Source organism: Chrysemys picta, chromosome 18 (assembly GCF_011386835.1).
Source record: "Chrysemys picta bellii isolate R12L10 chromosome 18, ASM1138683v2, whole genome shotgun sequence".
Lineage (NCBI taxonomy): Eukaryota > Metazoa > Chordata > Testudines > Emydidae > Chrysemys > Chrysemys picta.
The window spans coordinates 16634645-16649133 of NC_088808.1; the positions used below are offsets into that span (position 1 = coordinate 16634645).

The 14489-nt window shown below is 48.7% G+C and overlaps 1 protein-coding gene across 2 annotated transcripts; it reads left to right on the top strand.

Moving 5' to 3' along the window:
• The first annotated feature begins 1972 nt into the window (after nt 1–1972).
• Nucleotides 1973–13274, top strand: BARHL1 (BarH like homeobox 1). 2 transcript variants are annotated; one of them, XM_065572527.1, is made up of 4 exons: nt 1973–2321; nt 2672–3342; nt 7737–7959; nt 11089–13274. In XM_065572527.1, exons 2-4 carry the CDS (start codon nt 2883–2885, stop codon nt 11381–11383), a joined length of 978 nt encoding a protein of 325 aa, XP_065428599.1. In that variant the 5' UTR covers nt 1973–2321; nt 2672–2882; the 3' UTR covers nt 11384–13274. The 2 variants fall into 2 exon arrangements, with proteins under 2 accessions (XP_065428599.1, XP_005293347.1); XM_005293290.4 differs by having other exon boundaries at nt 2105–2396.
• The last annotated feature ends 1215 nt before the right edge of the window (nt 13275–14489 follow it).

Sequence of the window (14489 nt, forward strand, 5' to 3'; positions counted from 1 at the left end):
ATTTCATAGCATGAGTCAATTTCAGAGGTGGCAGGGATGGGCAGCATTAAGTCTGTGCTTACTACTAACCCGGGTCAGGGGGGATCCGGGCTGAGCCTCGCTGAAGCGACGTTGAACAGCACAGTTAAAAGGGGTAAGGCCTCCCTGCAGGGGAAGGATGCGCTAAGAATCGTCCCTAGATTTTTTGTTTGTTTGCTTTGGTTTTGTTCTTGAAAGCGGAGGAGAAGGAAAATCTTTAGCCTGGAAATGGGGGGAGCGTGTGCTGGGGGGAGGACTAGGCTCAAAGTCCGACCCAGGACTCCAGGGGCAAGTCCTGGAAGTGCTGGCAGGGTCTGCCCCTCTGTGACAGCTGGCAGCCGCGTTCGGGCCTCTCTGGGGACAAGGCGCAACTTCTGCAGTCCCGAAGCTCGGTGCATTGCCCGCTTCCAAGCTGCTGGCCAAGGGGATCTTTGGAAGAGGGACAAGAGCCAGCAGCCGCCTGGATGGAAGGGGCGAAAGGCGAAGAGGAGGAAAATAAATAAAAAATGAGAGGTGGGGGGGGGAGATTTTTAGAAATAACAAAACTTTGTACAGACAGATCCACGCAGTTCCCTGCCATTGTGGCGAGGGGCTGTTCATCACTCAGTGTAACATACCAGGCTGGGGCAAAAGACCCGTCAGAAACGACAAAACCTTCTACATATAAGTACCTGGATGAACGGACAGCCAGCCAGCTTTGTCTACAAACCTTTGAAGGGTGTATACCTGTCAAGGGGCTTGGAAGCTCTCCCAGTTGCATTGCCAGGGAGTAACTTGAATTAATTACAAACTCCGTTCCGATTGGTATCCTTAGCCCCTTAAACTAGAGACAGCGATTTACAAATCTTCGGAAATCTGGAGATTTTTTTTTAAAGAGCTCCAAAAACTAAGAAAAAAAATCGTTCGTTTCTCTTGGGGAAATAGGAAGGGAAGTGGTTCCAGGAAAGGGGTGGAGGGAACCCCCTGAGAGTTCTCACCTAAATGCAACCCCCCCCCCCCCCCCATCCCTTTATTTCATCTGCATTTCTGGAAGTTTGAGAGGCTGAGATACAGCATCTTCGCCTCCCCTGAACCGAAAACTCGGGCGAGGAAAGAGTGAGCGCTGGTGAGCGCTCCGCCGTGGAGATCATTTCAACCAGAAATGGGGCCCCATTCCCTCGTGGGTTTTTGTGGAAGGGTTGAGACGGGCAGGAAAAGCCAAGCCAGCCGAATTCTTTAGCATGGACAGTGAGGAGAACCACCCACGCGCGATTCTATCGATTGTTACATTTACTCCATAGTAGGATAAACCTGCCTTTGTATGTTATTTCTTCCTACCTGATGGATGGGACACGTGTCTCATTAAAAGCTAGATAATCCTGATCTGGATCTGTTTCCTACTTGATTATTATTTCCTCTACTGCCCTTTGCTCGATTTACGGGTCTATTACAGTTCTGGCTTTATTTCTAACTTTTCAACCTTTAGCACTATCTTACTTAAAAAAAAAACCCATCAAAAGCAAATAAACATTTCGCTAGACAGAGCCCGGCAACGGAGCAAGAATTTTTAAATAAAAAAAGAACGAAAATCGGTTTGAAGGAAAGAGAGTCTGATAAATCTACAAATAAATCACTAAAACATTACAACTTCGTCCTTGTTAGAAGCTATTTAAATGGGAAGAAGGGGGGGTTCTTACTATTCCTGTCGGCTTCGGCATTGAGAGCACATTTAAATCATTCGTCCGGGGTTTTTTGTTTTTAAACATGCAGAAAAACTTTCTCAGCGTGAGGGGAACTAATGATTCAGTTAATTGTGGAAAAAGCAAAAGTTAAAAAAACCCACAACCCCCCACACATCAACCCAGGCCTACCCCCTATTGGTAATAACCCCATTAAGAGCTTCATCAATGGTGTAATGAAAGCAAACAGGGTGGAAATTGCCTGTAAACAGTTGGATCTGGGCTGTAATTAATTCAGTGTCTCTTTTAATCAAACTGAAAGGAGATCAGGTTCCTTAGTCAGTGTGTGACATCACCCAAAAAGCACCCCAGCCAATGAGAAGCGCGGATGCTCAGACACGTGGCCCCGGCACCTTAAAAAAGAAGAAGAAGAAACAACCCAAAGTTAAGTGACACTAGTTCGTTTTTTTAAAAGGGGAACGTGTCACCAGCGGAGCCGGCGGGTCGAGCCTGCCGGTGCCTCTGTCCAAGGTGCTGAAACCGAGCCGCGCTCAGACCGCCCCGTCCGTCTCCAGGCGGGCGACCCAACCGCTTCGACACCATGGGTGCAGCCGCTCCCAGCCGCTCAGCCAGGCGCTTTCAGAGGTGCTGAAATCTCCATCCAGCCTTGCGTCGTTGGACCAGCCCGATTATTGATCTCCCAAGCAGGATCCGGCCGAGGTGCTGGCAGGGTACCCCCCTCCCTTAACACCCACCTCCCCTTCCCCCCACATTGATTTTTGAATTATTACCTAGTTACGGCGCTGAAAACCCCCTTGGATCGATTTTCCCCCCTCCCCCTCCAACCTGCGGGCGCTGGAGTTCAGAACTGATCATGTATTGGGGGAGGGAGGGTAGAGTTAGGATTAAATCGAGGGGGGGTCCCCCAAGCAAACTTTGACTTTTTAATCCTTTTCCTCTTTCTGCCTGTCTGTCTGTCTCTCCCCTGAACGCAGCTGGCTGGGATGCTGAAGCAGAAGGGCTGAGCCGTGGATTTAATGCACCGCGCCCCCGGGAATTGTTGGTCAACTGGCCCCCTGGATCCCAGGCTGAACTTTGCCTTGTCCCAGCCCCACCCTCCCCCGCCAGGTCCGGACTGCCGGCCCATGTCCGCCTGAAAGGTGCCGGGTGTGAGCGAACGGCTCGGGCTGGGGGACGAGCCTGGCTATGGAAGGCTCCAACGGATTTGGGATCGACTCCATCCTGTCCCACCGAGCGGGGAGCCCGGCGGTGCCCAAAGGAGACCCTCTGATGGGGGAATGCAGGTCCCCCCTGGAACTAAGCCCCGGCTCCGAAGTCAGCAGCGGGTGCCCGTCTCCCCACTCGCCGGGGAAGGAATGCCTGGAGGCGGTGGCCCCCAGGCAAGGGGTGGCCGTGGGCTTGGAATCTCACCTCCAGCCGGGGCAGGGCTCGGCTCCTTCCCAATCCAGAACAGTGACCTCGTCTTTCCTAATCAGGGACATCCTAGCCGATTGCAAGCCCCTGGCAGCCTGCGCGCCTTACTCTAGCACCAATGCACAGAGCGGCCCGGAGCCGGCGGGGCGAATCCCCGCCAAACCCGGGGAGGACTTTCGAGAGAAAATGGACAAAAGTAACAGCAACGCCTCGTCGGACTCGGAGTACAAAGGTAAGAACCGAGGGGAGGCGAGAGCCCCAGCTACTGACCAGCTGCCCCCAGCCAGCGATTAGCGCTGCCACATGCCTTGCTTTCAAAACATCCCTCCAGCCTTTCTTTCCACTCCTTGCTCTGCTGTGAAGGCATTTTAAAGAGCCTGACATTTCCTGCACTCCCCCTTCCCATCCAAGAAAGCGTTTGCCCTCTGTCCCTGGGAAAAGAATCGGGGGGGGGGGGGAGTGAGATTTGGTTCCCTGTTATTTCTGGCGGGGGTGAATCTCGATTTGCTAGTGCTCCCGTAGGTTGTGTCTGGGTGGATTCTTTACACCTGCGACAGTCCAGAAATCAGGGATAAATAATGAAAACGTCACAAAGCTTGAGTTTAAAACAATCAGGCGGAACTTTAATTAGTGGGGTGAGGATGGGGATTTATAGCATCGGATTGAGGAATATTACAATTACTTGGGGAGAAAAAAATACAAATGAACCCGCTCCTTAGATTAAACCCGCAGAATTTCCTTGCCCCGTCAAGATCTGAATAATTATGAATCACACGAGCGGTATATGCCCAAGGACTCCATTTATATATTTTATTTTAGCAATTTCAGTCTGTATTTCAGAGGGTAATTGACTAGTACATCGCGCATAGAGAATTAACCTTTAGACTCTTGGAATTTTGCTTTCCAACGACTTCCAGATTAAAAGAGCCCGAAAGAAATGGTTGCCCCGCCGTTTAGATGTATCCGTTCGCTTTTAGATATGCAGGGGAGCTGTGCGTTTTTTTTAAATAACGGCATTATTTAAATAACTTCAGGGTGATCAGAATTAATTTCACCTCCAATCCGTTCGGGGCGGATCAGCTATATTACCAAGCTGTACAAATGTGGGTAAACTCCACCATGAAAAGAGAAAGAGATTCTTCTAATCCTTAGTGAAAAACACGAGCAGGAGCCTGGGATTTTAACTTCACGTTATTGAGAGGGACATTGTATAACCCCTGTGGGGGTGTCTGATGGTGGTGCATCCTTGCAAGTGTATTCGGTCTCTCGCACTTTCTTTTAAAACTTTTAACGCGGAAACATTACGAATAGCTAGTTCTAACCTCTGCACAACGTCCACCAGGGATCAAATCATTTCAAAGCGGCCGTTTGAAGTCTGCGCCGCTCTGATTGCAATAATGCACACTGGCACATCAGGCAGAATAAGATTTCTGCTGCAGACATTCCTAATTTCTGCATATTGTATTTATGGGTGATTGAAAGAAAGAAAAAGGAAGGTGGTAAAAATAGGCCTGAATTTCCTTGGAAGTGGAGAACTTTGATCTTCTTTGCTTGGCTGCTTCTTTATTTGTATCTTTCTTCATAAATGTTTTACCCATTGACCTTACCATTTTAATTATCATTCATTCCCATCCTCTATTTTACATCAGATAAAAAAAAACCAACAGCAACAACTAAACATTCAATTCATTCATGGAGAAGTAAGGGAAATGTGCCTCTTTAAAAATATATTTTAGGCAGAAACTTTTTGAATATGCCCAAATGAAGCTGCGTTTTATATTCTCATTCCTCGCACAATAAGCCGAAGCGAAATGGGAAGGAACAGAAATTGGGCTGGGAAGGAACAGAAATTGATTCCAGTCTTTTGAAGGAAGGTGATCAAATGGAAGTCGACATTACCAGCTTTTTTTTCTTTATTTGTAAATCCTGTCTCTCTTTTCAAAACTGCCAAGCTGCGAAAGAAACTAGGTAGAAAAATAAGGGCACTCTTGTAACTCCCCTAAAGCAGTAAATATGAACTAGAGAGAGAGATTTGATCCTCAACAGGAAATGTTTCAAACCAATTTTTACCACGAAATATTTCTTATCAAAGCCAGGCTGCCTGCAAGCGGGAGCTGACAAATTGCATTTCATAGTAAGCGATTAAATCATATATAATAATTAACAATAATAATAATTAATAAAAGGCAACCAGCACTAACCAGCCATTCCTCAGTGCAAGGCGAAGTCCGCAGTCAAGGCCGGCTTTCCCCTTCCCTACCAGGAGAAACTCGTAGCCTGTTCACATTCGAATAAAGTACAGCTGGACGGAAATACATTTAATGCATCAAATGGTAACAAGCAACTAGTTGTTTAATTGTTTAAAAATATAAGGCCCGCTGCCAAAGATAGGGCCCCTTACTCCGTTTTTAAGTCAGTCTTTCCCATGGATTTAAATAAGCCTGAATAAGGACTGAGGGCTCTATTATGCCATAGCTTTACAGGCAGAGTTTACCGACTTCAATGGGAGATTTTTGTTTAAAAAGTGCGGGCACACTTTGCTCCTTAGGGTTTCAGGATTGAGCCCAGATGAAAAACAAACGCTTCCCATGAGTTTCTATGTAGCCAAACCATAAGCTTTTTAAAGTGAGGTGGAAAAAAACCCTGATATGTATAAGAAAAACGCCCTTAATAACCGAGCCAGCTTTTCAAAGAAATAGCTGTTAAGAAAGGTGTTTTATTTTACCTTCCTCACCTCATCTAAATAATGGGCTAAACCTTTTTTGAAGCTGTGTTGACTAGTCGTAGAGGAAATCAGAGAAACTGTTTTGTATTCAGTTGGACTGACATCCAAAGGGAAGTTCAGTGGCTAAACAGGGCTTTCTGGGAAGCCGGGAGAACAATCGATTCCAAACTGTCGTTTTTCTCTCTCTCTCTTTCTACCAATTAACTTTTTTCGAAGTCCAAACTTTAATAATGTTTGGCTCAGATCCTGCCCCCCAAATTCCAATGGACGTCTAAGGAAATCCAGCTACCTCTGCAATAACTTTAATGACCAATCAAATAATCCCCAAAGTTTCTCCCCGATCGCTTCACCCTGAGACCTGAAATAAACATCGTGAAGATTCCATTGAAAGGGTGTTTTCCAAACTATCATCTTTGCAGAAGTCACAGGCTACTGGTTCCACAGCCCATATTTTATTTTATTTTTGGAGGGGGCGAAGATGGGGGGGGTAGGTGTTTGTTTCGCCAATAAATGAAACAGAAACTCATGTTTAAGAGCTATTCAGTGGGTTTGGTCTCTAGCTGGTCTGCTAGATTCTGGATTTCTGGTTGAAGGGTTTCGTTCCCTGGTGGCTCAATTAACCGGATTATTGTCTTCCTACAGAGAGAAATCAACTCGCATTCAACTACAGCCCTGTCACTTCTAAAACCTTTCACAATGAAATTTACCATAAACCCCTGTAAAAACCTAATGCAGCCAATTTATATAAACTGAAGCTTTTTGTTACATAATCTCTTTAAGGAGGGGGGGAAAAAACCAGAGCTTTTCTTGCTTAGATTTTCCAATCTAGTACAGATGTTTTCTGGTGTAAATCATTCTTTCTAGCCATCAGCGTCTCTGTAATATATTGATCTGCTTGTATGTATATTATAGAAACAGAGACTTTCCTGCATTAATGAACCATCAAGAAAACATCTCATTAGGCATTTTAAAAGTTAAATCATCGCAAAAGCACGGCCTCACAGCACCACTTCTCAAATATTTCCTTCTACCCCTTTAAGAATTCCATTTGTCTTATGTCTGTGCGCCATCTGCCCTATGCAGATACAGATGCATTTCTTTGCAGTATATTAACAATAATTTGTCAGTGAAAAGTGGCTCTTTTTACGCATTACACGAATTAAAAAGTAGGCAGCGCTAACAAGCTCCACACTAACAAAGAATCTACAGCGCCTCAACTTTATGGTCAGCCAATCCAGATTCCCTCCCACACTTGATTTTTCCTGTACAAGAATAAACCAATCCATCATTGCAATAACATTGGTTGGATTGACTGGGGGAAATCTAGAGGGGATGGGGAAACTCCGTTGTCAGACATGACAGCGGAGGAGGAAATGTAAAGGAACTCAATCAAAGAGAATTATTTTTTAAAAAATTAGGATTTCTACTAAAAGACAAAATACGGGTCAATCCGGGATGTATCTATATATCTATATCTATATCAGCCTTTCCCCCAGGAATTTTCTCTCTCTCTCTCTTCGAACTGCATCTCTGGTATTCAAACGAAACATGTACCATTGGTTACTATTCTCATATCCGGTCATGCCCAGCATTTGCTCTTATTTTTCCAACTTCTTCTGCATTACCTTCCTTCCGAGCGCCATCACATTCGAATCCCATCACCAACCTCCCAGAGCCAAACTGCGGCAGTGATCACAGAACAACCAGGGCCTAGGAGAAAAGGCAAAACTCAGGGCAGACTCGCCCGCTTGCATTTGCAAAACAATGGTGTGGGTGTGGGTGTGAGACTTATTTCTTTCTCTGCCTGAGCCTCTCTGCTCCTGCAAGGAAGCAACCCTGCGCCGCTTTGTATCCCCTCTCTTTCTGTCCTGACACGACGTGCATTTTTTCTCCCCCTCTAGTGAAAGAAGAAGGGGACCGAGAAATCTCCAGCTCCAGGGACAGCCCCCCGGTGAGGCTGAAAAAGCCCCGCAAAGCTCGCACCGCCTTCACCGATCACCAGCTCGCGCAGCTGGAGCGGAGCTTTGAGAGGCAGAAATACCTGAGCGTGCAGGACAGGATGGAGCTGGCGGCCTCCCTCAACCTCACTGACACCCAAGTGAAAACGTGGTACCAGAACAGAAGGTAAAGGCAACACAGTGCAAATCTCCCGGATTCCCCCACCCACCCGCCCAGGGGAGTTCTGGGGGCAGCCTCTGGGCCCACAGCAGCTCCCGCAGAGATGCACCAGGGCTTTCCCAAACCCACCCACTAGGAAGTGGCTTGGAAGAGAGTCCCTGAAAGCCCCCAGGTTTCCCAGCGCATCCGAACGGGAAGTTTTGAAAGGCTGGGGAGGGGACACACAGTTAGCTGGGGTGCCAGGGCCCGGGCTAGAGCAGCTAAGACAGCGGTGCTGAGCGAGGCCCAGAGGCTGCAGCGCGGTTTTATTGGGTAAAGGTAAAAGGATGGGTTTGAATGCAGGCTGCAAAGGCCAGGCCCGAGGGGGTGGGCGGGGGAAAGCGGCCCGCTCCTTGCCGCGGCGTGGCAGTGAACAGCGGAGATTTGCGGACGCCGCCGGACGCCTCCACTTTGGCAGGTTTAAAAATAGCAGCCACAGAAGACAGACAGACCCTTATCTTTCAAACAAAACCTCTCCGAGCGAGAGCCAAGGAAATCCACCCGTGGACCGACCAGCAGCCTGGCTGGGCGCCAAGAAAAGGGGGTTGGCCTGGACCGAATCTGACCCACGTGCAGACAGACAAACTTCCTGGGTCACTTTGCTACTCAAGAACTCTGCCCCCGAAGGGTAGCCCAAGGGTAACCCTGCATGAACCCCCCTCCCCTTGATTTCAAGGGGTCTCCAAAGCAGCGCAGGATCGGGCCCGACCCAACAGTAGGAGGCAGTTTGGAAGCCGCTCCTAGAACGGACTCCTCATAAAATCACAATGAAAAACGCGAGCCCCGGAAGCCCTGGCCCCAAATACCAGCCGGGTGACTACATAGGTGGGGGTGCAATGGGTGACAATACCTGGGTCTGCGTGAAAGCAGAAACCCCCCCCCCCCCTCGGCTGGATAATAAGGATGAAGATGAACCGCCCTGCCAGGGGCACACGGGGCTGGAAAGGCAGAGAGCCCTGAGCAACCTTCACACCAGGCGACGCCGCGGTCTAGGGAAGCAACACGTGCCTTCCTAGTCTCCTTGTGATAGTTACTTGCTTAAAAAACAAAACACCAACAACAATTGCCTCCTGTGCCCCCCCCCCCCCCCGGGTGCTATCCTGGTGGGTCCTGTTCCCAGCCCCCCCATTCAGGCAGCCAAAGAATCCCCCCCGCAAACAACCGTCCAGGAAAAAAGGAAGAAACGCACTTTTCGATCAACACAACAGCACAACACATCGGCCCATGAATAATAAATCCCGGGCATCAATAATTAACGCCCGTTACAGTAATTACACAATTATTATTATGATGAATAATTTAAGGGTGGAAATAGGTCTAGCGCATCAGCGACAAAACTGCCAAAGGCGCGAGACGTTTGATGCGCTCAGCTGATCCCGCGCCGCCCGCCCCGGCGTGCGCGTCCCGGCCTCCGACCCCGGCCCTGGTCATTGCTTGGAGCATAAGCGTCATCGCCACACAACCAGCAGCAAACACGCCTGGGTTTCAGCATGACCCGCTGCCTAGTCAAAGTGCGTCCCGCCTTCACCCTTGCGTCGCGTGTTCCTTGGAGGGGCTGCTCTGTTCTTACATAAAATCTCCCAACTAGCCAACTATTTCCCATCCCCAAAGAGAAAGTGATGTGGGTATTTCTCAGGGCAGTTCTGATCAATGCTTTAATATTGCCATTTAGAAATCGATCACAACATTTGTTTTTTATATTTTTTTGGGGGGGACAAGAACAAATCTTGTGGGAGTTTATTTTCCCCGTTTAGGGTTATTTATTTGGTTTCAATTAAACTCCTAATGCTGCTATAAACATTTCAGGTGCTATTTCTCTCTCCAGATTTCCAAAAGACCTTGCACGAATTCAATCTTCTTTCTAGCTTTACCTGAAATCTGAACTTTTTAAACACAGCTTTAATTTGTGTTTAAGTGATTTTCAGGTACTTGTGTGAAAGTTTTAATAACACAGCGCCCTGATTAGAAACCAATAAGAATTCAAATATCAGAGTGCAGATAGTGCCGAACTATTCAGGAGTGTGTATAATTCTATCTTAGCATGTGATCATCACATATGCTAACATCCGATAGATAGATAGATAGATAGATAGATAGATAGATAGATAGATAGATAGATCATCACCTGCCTGAGCTGGCAAATTAGAGATGGATGTTTCCAATCACTATAGATCAGCGTATGTGCAGTTACATGTTATCATGTGTTGTGATCACATATTATTATTGCACACGCAATATAGCAGAGAGTATGTCGGATACCAGTTGCCTGAATATATTTTTCCAGCTAAGGCAAATGGTATCAGGCATACTATCTGATACATTATATACTTGTGAGTAACTAATAAAATAATTATTATATTATATATAATGGTGCGTCTGATGAAGTGGGTATTCACCCACGAAAACTTATGCTCCAATACTTCTGTTAGTCTATAAGGTGCCGCAGGACTCTTTGTCGCTTAATAAAATATAATAAAATAATAATAATAATAATACCTCATGATCACAAGATGTGATAAAATAGACACATGCGCGTACTGCATAGTTCGCATGCTACTGCTAACATACTAGTCTAATATAGCACCCTGGGCTTGCATAAATAGAGAGCAATTAATACTCTTGTCAGTTGCCCTGTCCCCCACACTTCACGTTAACATTCGCAAAGTTAACATCCAGGGAGTCCACCCTGGTTCCTGGCCGCTGGGAAAAGAAATCGCTGCGGGAAGAGGATTTGGGTTCTGGAAACAATCGTCAAATCAAGGATTGTGTTGTCCTGCGGTTCAGCACAGGCGTGGGAGTGTGTGAGAGATTCCACAGCTTTCACCCAAACTATTTCAGGGGTGCGCGCTGCAACTCTCTCCCACCTGGGACTGCAGGACAGGTGGCATGGGTCTCAAGGGGCTTGGCTGCTCCTGAGAGAACCGGGGCTGGAGAGTTGCTCAGGTTTCTTGCCCGTGGAAGGCCAGCGGTTTGGCCACTTCTGCTCAGCCGGAGGAGCGCGGGTGCACCCCCGGCTCTGCACGAGGCCCGCAGGGCTGTTTTTTTCTGTACATGTTGGCTCTCTCCTGACCCGCGTATCTTGGCTTCCCTCCCCAGGACCAAGTGGAAGAGGCAGACAGCGGTGGGACTGGAGCTACTGGCCGAAGCTGGGAATTATTCGGCCCTCCAGCGAATGTTCCCATCTCCCTATTTCTACCCGCAGAGCTTGGTCTCCAACCTGGATCCAGGAGCGGCCCTCTATCTGTACCGGGGCCCCAGCGCCCCTCCCCCGGCTTTGCAGAGACCTTTGGTACCCAGGATCCTCATTCACGGACTGCAGGGGGGTAGCGAGCCGCCCCCACCTTTGCCCCCCCTGGCAGGCGTCCTTCCGCGAGCGGCTCAACCGCGGTGAAGCGCCGACTCCGCAGCAAAGTCCGCTGCCAAGGAAGCCAAGAGGCCCCCTCTGCTCCCTTGCGTAGACCGTCCTGACCATCAGAAACTGTACACCGAGCTGGGGGAGAGGCGGGCCAGATCCTTGGCACTTCAACACCCGCCTAGCCACCACACAAAACCATCGTTCACCCTAAAGGAGCAAGAGAAACTTGGAAAGGAAAAACACATCAAACGAAAACCTCTTGCGCTAAAATCTTGCGCGCTCTCGCTCTCATTTTGCGCTAAAATCCTGCGCGCGCGCTCTTTCGATGCGGTTAGTGGTCAGCGCTACCTAACCGGGAAGGGGGTGAGAGCTCGCCTTCCTAGCAATGGAGAAAGGGAACCCAACAAACAACAATTCAAACTTCATGTTCAAACTGGGGGAGGAGGACCGGGGATGTGAGTGGACGGGACACGGGATGAGGAAACACACAAATAGACGAGTCTTTGTGATGGCCCAGACACAGAGACTATTAGCTCACTTCAATATTGCAGAATATCATCCTCCTTAAAAACATAGAGGGGCAGAATTAAACCGCTCCGCGGTGTATAATTCCCCCCCCCCCCCCGCACACACACAGTTGTTTCGGCCTTTTAAAAAATCTTTTTGCCCATTGAGGCCTTTCTACCTCCTCCCCCGCTTTCTAGCACTAAAGTTTGCCACACACACAAAGGCGACTTCGGGTCAGAGAATACACAAAGATCGAATAAATAAGGAATCTCCCCAAGTTGCAGAATTCAGAAACGTTCCTCTTTCAGACGGAGTTAGTTTGAAGAGAGGAACTGAATTAATCTAAGCCATTAAAAAAAAAAAGACGCATTGCATTTTAAAGGATCAATTACAAAACGAGGGTTATGCCTGAGGATTCTGTGTGCAAGAGACACGCAGTTAAAAATATCCCAGGTTTTGTTTCCACTCAAAAAATTTACTGCGTTCCAATTATATAGCGGCTTGAAGATTTATTTCACCAACAGGACTAGCTCCTTGCCAACTTCAGGGCAGGCTGGAGTTTCCAGTTCCTTGCAGTAGCTTTTAGCACCGTGCTCACGATTAATTAACCCTTTCCACTTGACCAACAATGAGCCCAATGCATGGGATGGGAGATGGCTTATGTACAGAACGGCGATCGCTAGTTATAAATCTGATTATTATTTTTAATGAACATAATTTGAAAAATGACCTGTGACCCATCCGTGTGTCTGTCACAAACACACTCCCCGGAAAGAAGAAAAGACTTCCCTCATGCTAAACACACACCTGCTTTCAGTGGTTTTTGCCTGAACAAGGACTGGGGAGGATGAGGCAAAGGTATTTGCACATAAACTAGCTCACCTGAGCATGGCTTCTAATTGTTGTTTGTTTGTTCCCAAAGGCGTATTATCCATTCTCCTTTCTGCCATCCCCTTGCCCGGCTTTGCGCTAGGGCATCCGGTCCTGGCCTTTGTAAGTAACAATTCTACTTGTGCAGGAATCGGGGTAGGTAGGGGGATGTCCCGGATGTGCTGACATGAAACATACAACAGCTGTACCCTAATCAGATCCATAATGAACCGCTCGGAACTCACCTATCGGATCGCAGCGTTACGTAGCGTAAGAGGCGCCCTTTCATGCTAACCCAAGAGTTCTTAAAAGTATGTAACTAAGAAAAAAATTGTAAATACTTGTGTGCAAAATGTATATGAATTATTTATTTGTGAACCCCGAGGACGTATTTGTGTAAGTGATTCTTGTAAGTCTGTATTCCCGGGTTCTCCTGTCTGGACTTTGCGAGGAAAAATTCGGCTTTAAAGAGATCAGAAAAGAAAAACAAAACAAAACTCTCTCTCTCTCTTTTTTTAAATGTGGAAATAAACTTCTTTACAAACAAGCAGATCATTCGCGGGCTTTTGTATGCTGTTTATTCTGGCTGATCAAAGAAGCCAAAGAGGAGAAAAAGGAAAGGGGGCGGGGGGGGGGGGGGAGGCCGGTTCCACGATTCTCACCCACAGGCAAACGTATTTTGGCCACTCAAAGAGGGGGCCTGATTCTGCTGGGTTGTAACTCCAGCCGCTCAAGAGAAATCACCGCTGATTTATACCCGTGTCAGAGAAACGAGACTCATCCCTGACCTCAAGGGAGTCACTCCTGATTTCTACCCATGGGCAGAGGGAATCAGGCCCTCTTACTCCAGAGCCACTCCGGATTTCTACTGAAGCCGGATCAGCCCAGGAGACACAGGAAACCCAAGCAGCGCCACAGTGCTGGCATGTGGGGAGCAGAGCAGAGCCGCCAGCCCCGATCCATCCCTGGCAGCCCCATTGTCCCCGCACTTTGCGGGGTGGTGGGTGGAGGAGTCCTGGCGCAGGGCTAGCCGCGGTCCTGGTGAATTATTAACGCTAATCTTAAGTGTGTAATTGCCTAAGTGCTTTAAATGATCGCTTTGGAAAATGGATTGTTTCCACCCTTTAAAAGTGTCGCTCATCTGGCTGCAGCCAGCTAGCCCAGCAGCTGGTCACCGGGACAGGCTGGGAGCGGCTACCCGTCCCGGGGACCTGACAGATGGGCTGCGAGGCTTAGCCCTGGGCCGCCCCCTCTCCCCCCCGCCCTCCCCGCGCCAACCTGTGGGCCAGGCTCCTTGCACCGTTCCCGTCCGAGCGCACGCGGCCCTTCCCGTGCAAAGGGGGGGTGGTGAGATGAGAGGCACATGGGGGGAGACCCTAGTCTGCAGCAAGTCCTAGCTCCCCGCCATCCCCTCCCCCACCCCAGCTCTGCAAACTTCTCAGCACAGAGCCCAGGCGAAGTCTAGCACCCATCATCTGTCACCCCCCACCCCGGTGTCCCCACGGCTGCAGCGTGGCGCGGGGGAGGCTCCAATCCAAACCCACCCGCCTTCCCCCAGCCGCTAGCACCGCGCCCGGGGATTGGGGGGCAGCGTGACGGGCCCCTACCTCGGGCAGGGTGAACGGCTGCCGATCGAGAACAACCAGCCCCTGCAGCAGGAGTGGTGACCACAGCAAGGGACGCTGGGAAAGGGGGGACCCGGCTAGGCCAGGGATCTACATGTAAATGGCAACAATAGACAACTGGAGAGCTCTAGGGGAGGATG